Raw genomic sequence first — 9380 nt, forward strand, 5'->3', positions numbered from 1 at the left:
GAGTTGGCTCATAATTGTGTTCAACTTTGTGAAATCAGCACCGTGTGTGTGTGTGTGAGAGAGAGAGAGATAGATAGATAGATAAAAACTGGTCTGGCCTTTATTCTGCTTGCATATTATAAATGGGATCAAGTCATGATCACTTATACCTAAGCTACCATTATTTTTTAGTTCTGTGATCAATTCCTCTTTTTCTGTTAAGACGAGGTCTAATAAATAATTCGCCCAGGTCGGCTTGCAACATTTTTTAGTTTGGAAATTGACATCTATGATGTTTTGAAATTCCAAGGATGTTTTTAGTACTCGCAGCATAAGACCTCCAGCATATGTCACTCAAATTGAAGTCCCCCATGATCAGTTTTTTTCCGCCCCCCTACAGATCATAGAGAGGTAGATAAGGAGGCAGTCATCCTGTTCCCTTGTGTGATTTGGTGGTCTGTAGAAGACACCAACTGATACCCCATGTGTGCTTTATCTGTTAGGATATTGATGTATGAGCATTCAGGATCACTTTTGTCCAAGTTATGAGTGACTCAGAAACAGGTAATGCCATTTTCAACATAGGGTGCCCCTCCTTCTCCCCTTTTGCCCATTCAGTTCTTCCTGAATAGATTATAACCATTCATTTAACATTCCAGTCGTGAATTTCTGCGGTTATGTAGTCTTTCAATCTCTAACAAAGATGGTCTAAAAGTTGTAAGAGTCTAAGATCAATTGAGGGAGATCAGGGTTTAACTTGACCAGCTAATATCCACCCAGGATATTCTGGATCCTTGTTTGGGTTGGTTTTTTGAAGCTATGAAAATCAAGAAAGCATATCACTGAAACTAAGGCTAAAGCAAAAAGATCAATCAAGGCTAAATCAACAAGTTAGTAGATTTGAATTAAATGATCAAATTAGTCAAATCATCAGATTAATTCAACAAATAATTAGTCCTTATAAATCCAAAGAAGGGATCTACAGAGGTGGCTGTCAGTTCAGTTATAAACACCAACTAAGAATTTTACCAAGATTTAGTCAGTCTGAACTTGGATCTGGTTAAATATTTGATACTGAAAACAAATTGTATAATTTCTAAACCACAACCAAATAAAAGCTTCCTCTTTAGATTTCAATTCTCTTAGTTCAGTTCAATTCAATTAGTAGTAGCTAATCCTCCCTCCCTCCCTCCCACCCCCTTCAAAAAAAAAAAAAAGCAACTAAAATACAGGTCTCTACAGAATACTTTGATAAGCAGAAGTCTGACAACCCTGACTTAGCAGTTCACATACCCTAGTTTACAGCTGTCAGTTTTAAATTGCTTAGGACTCGGAAGACTGAGGTTGCTTTAATGAGTATTTTTGAGACTTTGTTGTAGGGTTATTTAAGCCTGTGGAACTTACTTTCTGGCAGCTTCCCAGGGTCTACTTGACTGATGCTCATGTACTTAGCTACTTTTTTACACCCTAAAATTAAAGAATGAAAAAGGCTGGGATGTCTCCCAGCTAATAAAAGTAAAAGACAAAAATAGAAAAAGGGAAAAGATACTTAGGATAACAGAGGGTTTGCGTAGTATTCTAGGTTCTTCAGAAATAGAAGCGGGAACTGCAGTCATGGGGCCAGACAGCGATGTTGCTGACAGTGCTGCTTGCTAGCAGGCTTTTTCACATACAGGTAGACTGGCCAAAGCCCGGCATATTTGTTGATGATGTGACGTCCTCCCCCAGAGGTGATCAGTCTTGGGATTCTAGAACTTTAGTCTTTCCTCAGGTGGCTTGCTGATCCTAAAGGCAAGACTTCTCAGTCTTACCCTTAATTCTTATGGTATTCCTGTGCCGCCTTGCAGCACCTTCCTCCAAGGCCTTTGGACAAAGCAGATGAGTCTTCCCTTGAAGCCATGCCGCTTGATATGATTGTGTTTGAGTTAGGTCATCTTTTTGGCTAGCATCGGGGGGAGGGAAGAGAGAGTGAGTCTTCCTGAAACCAGCAATTTTTTTTATAAGTGTGCAGTTTTTTCATTCAGGGAACATCCCGACACCACCAAAAATATCAAATACGCTTCTAAAGAAGCTGACATGGCCTTGTCCAGGTGAAAGGGTCTTGAGATGGCATTATGCCAGCAGTTTATGGAAGGTTCAGCACCAAATAAGTGTGAATATCTTAGGGCCAGATCTCACCTTTCTTCTTGCAAACAAGACAGTTTAGTAATCTTTATTTAGGAATTGGGGATTATATCAAATAGCTTCTTTTTGGAAATTTTCATCTTGACAAAGTTACTTTAAAGTTTATCAGAATAAAACCCACTGAAGAAATAAAGTTTAAAGTCTGTATTCCCATACCCAATTTCTCACATAAAGTACATAAAAAGCATCTACAAAAGGGACTAGAAGGCATGACTACTCATTAGTGAGCTGTGATCACACTAGACTAGAAATGAAACTGACTTTTGTCAGTTTCAATTGAAATTGTCACCCCTTGCAGCTTCCATTATCCTCAAATACACATGTTAATCAAGATCAAAGTGGGAGTAAATCCCATTTCTTGGACATAAAGACAAAACTTGGTATAAACCTCCGTTGGAGGCAGTCTAGGGAGATGAGTTAAGCCGGAATAAGTGGTTAGGGAGGCTTTGTTGGTGGGAAGATAACAGAAATCAGAGAGTCCTTAAAGTCACTTGAACTGTCTACTCCTTCCCCAGGTCTCTGGACAGTGCACTATCATTCCTTATGTGTTCTTCAGTGACTTCTCCAGCTTTAAATGTATCAAGGTTGTTTGTTACATTCCATGGAGATGATTCCACAATCTAATAGAGCTCACCATTAGAGAACCTTTTTCTGATTGGCCGTCTTTGATTAATTTTATCCCTTTTCTCTGTTTTACCCCTTCAGTCCAACCTAAACAAATATCTCTTTTGGGTGTTTACACTCTTCAAATACTTTTTAGATGGTTATATTGCCACTCTGGCATCTTTGGAATGACTCTGATCAAATTAATTCAAACTTCCAGGACAGTTGGTAAGAACATTTTCCTAGCTTCTTAGTAAATTGTGAAAGCTTTTCTTATAGTTCTCCAATGACTGGAGGTGCTAGCCTAATAAAGTGCTTTAAATTTTGATATACTGATTTACTGTCTTTTTAAATAATTGTCAGAGGCACCTAAATGCCTCTTATTATTCTACAAATTCAAAGTTATCGGCTTCTCTGGCAGGTGAGTAAGGGAGACAGCAAAAATGCCAAAAAGAAGAATAATAAGAAGACAAGTAAAAACAAGAGCAGCTTAAGTCGTGGCAATAAGAAGAAGCCTGGCATGCCCAATGTCTCCAACGATCTCTCCCAGAAGCTGTATGCCACTATGGAGAAGCACAAAGAGGTAAAAGCCGTTGGATTGAGAAGTATCTACTGTTTGAACAGCCAAGTGCACAAACACTGAATATAGAATTTAGTAAGAGTACGTATTTGTAGATGGAATCCCCATCTAGACGCTTTCCCATCAGGGCTATGGGGATAAATACAGATCACAGTTGTGCTGTGTAGAGAACTTTCATAAGTAAAAGTCTTTGCTGTGCCAGATTGGACCATGGGCCCATTTAGTTCAGTGGTCGGTATTTGCATCAGAGGAAAGCGGGGGGGGGGGGCATAGTGCACTTGGTGAATTATGTAGTGTTATATGTGCAGAAGTGGAAATTCCTTCATGACCCATGCAAGTAGTCTGCTTGATGCAAAGCCATCCCACCCATCACAGCATGCTAACATCAGTAGTCATGAAATGACATTTACCATGTAGTTAAGGTTGATGGCCTCTTGGTCAACTGCTGATTTTAACTTCTGCTTTACTTTTCAGGTCTTCTTTGTGATCCGTCTCATCGCTGGCCCTGCAGCGAACTCCCTGCCTCCCATTGTTGAGCCTGACCCACTCATTCCATGTGACTTGATGGACGGGCGTGATGCCTTCCTCACCCTTGCTAGAGACAAGCACCTGGAGTTCTCCTCGCTACGAAGAGCTCAGTGGTCAACCATGTGCATGCTAGTGGAGCTGCATACCCAGAGCCAGGACCGCTTTGTTTACACCTGCAATGAATGCAAGCATCATGTAGAGACCAGATGGCACTGCACTGTCTGTGAGGTATGCCTAATAAGGTGTTTTTTCCCTGCTAGCTCTGGGCACCAAGGTTAAGGAGACTCTTCACCTAAAGTCACTTCTAAACCTACATTCATAGCAATGTCTGTCCAGTCTACATTGTGACAGTTTGGAATGGGGGGTGTTAAGTGTGCTAGCCTGAGTGAAAAGTAGCTGTGCTGCTGTATGCCCCCAAAGGCTACAATCACTTTAACCATGCCTATTTCATTTAAATCTTCACTCCTCCACCAGTAAACTGACTGTGCCCTAAATTCAGTTCTGAGAAACTGCAAATATAATTTGACATTCTGCCTCCCACATACACCTAAATAACCAAATTCTGGGTTCTCGAGTTAGTGAATTCTGGTAGTTTTCTTTTCTTAACTAATTTTAGGAATACCAGGCCCCCTACCATTTGGCAGGACTTCTGTCCTCCTCAGAATTTCAAAGCCCCTTTACCTCCCATCTGTTCTCCATGTGGCCCCTCTGCTTTGTGCTCCCCTTGCTCACTGGGAAAAGCAATCTGCTCCTCCCTCTCCCCTTCTTTAAGAAGTGGCACTATTGTGCCCCACTCCTCTTTTGAAGAAGAGCAAGCAGATGAGTGACTACTCTGTTCCCTGAGCTTCTCCTTCCCTCTGGGGAAGGAGCCAGTGGTCCCCTGACCCCACTTGGTCAGGTGAGATTTCTACTGGCTCAGGGCAAACAGGTTTTCCAAGCCATGGCTATTGGTCTGTATAAATGTCAGATACTGTTTTGCCCACACACTTTTCACTGTTACTTGTTTGGACTTCTGCCAATACCTGGGCACAGAGGACATTATAAATTACCTGAAAGGAAAATATAAAATTATTAGTGATACTTTTCAGATGATCCAAAGACTGGGAGAGTGGTAAATAATGGCCGTCACTGGTCATAGGGGACTATCTTGGGAAGCAATCACTCTGAAAAAGACTTGGGCATCATGGTGGATAATCATCTGAACATCAGCTCCCAGTGCGATGCTGTGGTCAAAAGAGCTAGTGTGACCCTTGGATGTATAAATGGGAATATGAAGCAGAGGGAGTTTTATTCTCTTTGGCACTGGTGGGGCTGCTGGAATATTGTATTCAGTTCTACCATCCACAATTCAAGAAGGAAAGTGATATATTGGAGCGGGTTCAGAGAAGAGCCACAAGAATGAATAAAAGATTGGAAAATATGCTTACAAGCAGCTCAGTTTATTGAGCTTAACGAAAAGATGTTTAAGGGGTGACTTGATCAGTCTAGAGCTACCTATGTGGAGAACAGAAATGTGATGAGAGTGCCCTTCAATTTAGCAGGCAAAGATATGAGATCCAATGCCTGGAAGTTGAAGCTAGAGAAATCTTCACTAGAAATAAGATGCCAATTTAAGTGACAGTAATTAGCCATTGGAACAGTTTAGCACGGATTGTGATGGATCCTCCATCACAGCAAACTTTGAAATCAAGACTGTTTTCCTAAAAATAGTGGTCTAGTTGAATAGACATTAATCCAGGGAAGTGGTATGTCCTGTGTTACACAAGAGGTCAGACTAGATGATCACAATGGTCCCTTCTGGCTTTATAATCAACAAAGGCCAATTTTTCCCCCTCCCCCAATCACAGTCCATATCCCTTGAGTGACATGACCCCATTTGTATATTTATTATGCCAGGTTATGTAGACAGCTGTTTAATTTTCAAAATGTTGTCTGTTTCCAGGATTACGACCTGTGCATCACCTGTTATAACACTAAAAACCACGACCACAAGATGGAGAAATTGGGCCTTGGCCTAGATGATGAGAGCAACAACCAGCAGACTGCAACCACCCAGAGCCCTGGTGACTCCCGCCGCCTGAGCATCCAGCGCTGTATCCAGTCCCTTGTCCATGCCTGCCAGTGTCGTAACGCCAACTGTTCACTGCCATCCTGTCAGAAGATGAAACGAGTTGTCCAACATACCAAAGGCTGCAAGCGCAAGACCAACGGAGGGTGCCCTATTTGCAAACAGCTCATTGCTCTTTGCTGCTACCATGCTAAGCACTGCCAGGAGAACAAGTGCCCGGTGCCCTTTTGCCTCAACATTAAACACAAGCTTCGCCAACAGCAACTTCAGCACCGTCTGCAGCAGGCCCAGATGCTCCGAAGGAGGATGGCAAGCATGCAGAGGACCGGTGTGGTAGGTCAGCAGCAAGGATTGCCTTCACCAACACCAGCCACACCAACAACTCCAACAGGCCAGCAACCCCCAACACCACAGACCCCACAACCCCAGCCACCACCCCAGCCTGCCTCGCAACCCCAACCTGCACCTCCCAATACTATGCCGCCCTACACCATGCCGAGAACTCAACCCCCTGGTGCTGTGTCCCAGGGCAAAGCAGGTGGCCAGATAACTCCTCCAACTCCACCTCAGACTGCTCAGCCACCAGTCCAGGGTCCTCCTCCAGCTGCAGTAGAAATGGCCATGCAGATCCAGCGAGCAGCAGAGACTCAGCGTCAGATGGCACAAGTTCAGATTTTCCAAAGGCCAATTCAGCACCAGATGCCCCAACTGAATCCGATGCCACCAATGGGGATGAACCCTCCCCAGATGGCCAGAGGGCCTGGCGGTCACATAGACCAAGGGATGGGGCCAGCAGGAATCCAGCAGCAGCCACCGTGGGCCCAGAGTGGGTTACCCCAACCACAGCAGCTCCAGCCAGGAATGCAGAGACCATCCATGATGTCAGTAGCCCAGCCAGGGCAGCCTATGAACATGGCGCCTCAGCCAGGAATGGGTCAGGTTCCTGGTGCGCCTCAGCCAAAACCAGCATCTCTGCCCCAGGCAGCCTTACAAAACTTACTGCGGACTCTCAGGTCTCCCAGCTCCCCCATGCAGCAGCAGCAGGTGCTTAACATTCTCCACTCCAACCCTCAGCTACTGGCTGCTTTCATCAAGCAGAGGGCCGCCAAGTATGCAGTGTCTCAAAATCCACAAGGTATGCCAGGGCAGCCTGGAATGCCACAGGGGCAGCCAGGGCTTCAACCACAGCCAGCCATGCAAGGGCAGCAAGGAGGGGTGCACCCAAACCCAGCCATGCAAAATATGAACCCCATGCAGGCCGGGGTCCAAAGGCCCAGCATGCCCCAACAGACGCAGCAGCAGCAGCCTCAGCAGGCCATGGGTGGGATGAACCCTCAGGCACAGCCGATGAACATGAATCACTCTGGGATGTCTCCGCAATTCCGGGATCTTCTAATGAGACGGCAGCAGATGATGGAGCAGCAGCGCCATCAGCAGCAGCAGCAGCAAGGAGCAGGCCCGGGGTTGGGGCCCGGGATGGCCAACCATAATCAGTTTCAGCAGCCCCAGGGTGTCGGTTATGCGCAGCAGCAGCAGCAGCAGCAACAGCAAAGGATGCAGCATCATATGCAACAGATGCAGCAAGGAACTATGGGACAAATGAGCCAGCTTCCACAGGCAATGAGTGCAGAGACAGGAGCCAGTTTGCAGCAGGCTTTCCAGCAGAGGCTACTTCAGCAGCAAATGGGATCCCCAGCTCAGCCCAACCCTATGAGCCCCCAACAGCACATGCTCCCCAGTCAGGCCCAGTCCCCACACTTACAGGGCCAGCAGATCCCTTCATCGCTCACCAATCAAGTGCGTTCTCCACAGCCTGTACCCTCACCACGACCCCAGTCCCAGCCCCCCCATTCCAGCCCTTCCCCTCGGATGCAACCTCAACCTTCTCCACACCATGTCTCTCCGCAGACCAGCTCCCCACATCCAGGACTGGTAGCTGCCCAGGCTAACCCCATGGATCAGGGGCACTTTGCCAGCCCGGACCAGAGTGCAATGCTTTCTCAGCTTGCTGGCAATCCAGGCATGGCAGGCCTCCATGGTACAAGCGCCACGGAACTGGGGCTCAGCTCCGATAACTCAGACTTGAATTCAAACCTTTCACAGAGTACACTAGACATACACTAGACACATTGTAGCATTTTGGGAGCAAAAAAAAAAACTTATTTTCTCAAGACTTTTTGTACTGAAGACGAATTTTTTTGAATCTTTCTTAGCTAAAACAACATTTTTCCCTGGAACACATCCGAACTCTGCAGCAGTAGTTTGTGGTTTTAAAAACAAGAAACCAACAAAATAAACCTGAGGGACAATAGAATACAAAGAATATATTTTTGTTATGGCTGGAATCATAACCAGTCCTTTTTCTTGTTTTTCCTCGCATGCGTGCGTTGGGAAGTGGAGGGGAAAAGGGTGGTCTTTTGGCCGCTGACTAAATTGGCCCCCTTCTCATGCCTCCAATAGGTTTTATTTTTTTTTTAAATTAATGAAAATATGTAATATTGATAGTTATTATTTACTGAGGCAGATGGTTAACATTTTCCCTGTTCTGGTTTTTCTTCATCACTGCAAAAAACCCACAGGAGAACATTTCCTAAAACCGGAGGACAAAAGGGGTTAATGTTGCTTTAAAAATACATTACATATATATAAATATATATTAAAAATAAATACCAGTTTTTTCCTCTTTGGTTGGAAAGATGTCAATTCTTTGAAAAAATGTAAAAATATTAAATAACCCAGTCCCCTCCTGAAGTCTACTTTTGTCCTCCAAGAATTTTCTATACAAGAGTCTGAGCTTAAAAAAAAACTTCAAGTATTAAAATAATTTGTACAACATTTTTGCAAATACACAGGGGCAGCTGCCAAATGGATGTAGTATATATATTGTGGTTTCTGTTTTCTTGAAAGAATTTTTTTGTTATTTTTACATCTAACAAAGGAAAAAAAATAAAAAAGAGGGTAAGAAACAATTCCGAGAGGATGATTTTAACCTGAGAAAAGTCCCTGGGGTTTCTTCTTTATGCTTGCTTTCTCTCTCTCTCTCTCTCTCTCCCCTCTTTCCCCACCCTCTTCCACTTTCTGTAAAACTTGAAAATAGAAAGCAAAAAACCCTCAAATGTTGTAAATCATGCAATTAAGGTTGATTACTTATAAATACGAACTTTCGATCACTGTATAGACTGTTAAAATTGATTTCTTATTACCTATTGTTAAATAAACTGTGTGAGACAGACAGCCTGCTTTTTACTGCTTCCCTTCTCCTCTCTCCCACCTATGGTGCTTATTTTTAAAATGGTGAGGACAGCGGAGTATATGCTGCTTACACTTTTGGTGGTCAGAAGTTGGAGAATTATTTAATATACATTTGTTTTTGTCATTTTTTTAAAGCAAATTTACAGTCTGGGGTTGTTTATAATTAGCATTAGAAATGCACATTTT

At 43.9% G+C, this 9380-nt stretch overlaps 1 protein-coding gene across 6 annotated transcripts in view; it reads left to right on the top strand.

The window, feature by feature from the left end:
* Positions 1-9176, top strand: part of EP300 (E1A binding protein p300) — a 130863-nt gene extending 121687 nt beyond the window's left edge. For 5 of the 6 annotated variants that reach the window (XM_073327139.1, XM_073327141.1, XM_073327144.1 and 2 more), the window contains 3 exons: positions 3188-3349; positions 3821-4102; positions 5817-9176. In XM_073327139.1, coding sequence (XP_073183240.1) covers positions 3188-3349; positions 3821-4102; positions 5817-8066 — 2694 coding nt within the window. In that variant the 3' untranslated portion in view covers positions 8067-9176. The remainder of the gene's footprint in view (positions 1-3187; positions 3350-3820; positions 4103-5816) is intronic. The other variant, XM_073327148.1, reaches the window with a different exon arrangement.
* The last annotated feature ends 204 nt before the right edge of the window (positions 9177-9380 follow it).

This window comes from Lepidochelys kempii, chromosome 1 (assembly GCF_965140265.1).
Source record: "Lepidochelys kempii isolate rLepKem1 chromosome 1, rLepKem1.hap2, whole genome shotgun sequence".
Lineage (NCBI taxonomy): Eukaryota > Metazoa > Chordata > Testudines > Cheloniidae > Lepidochelys > Lepidochelys kempii.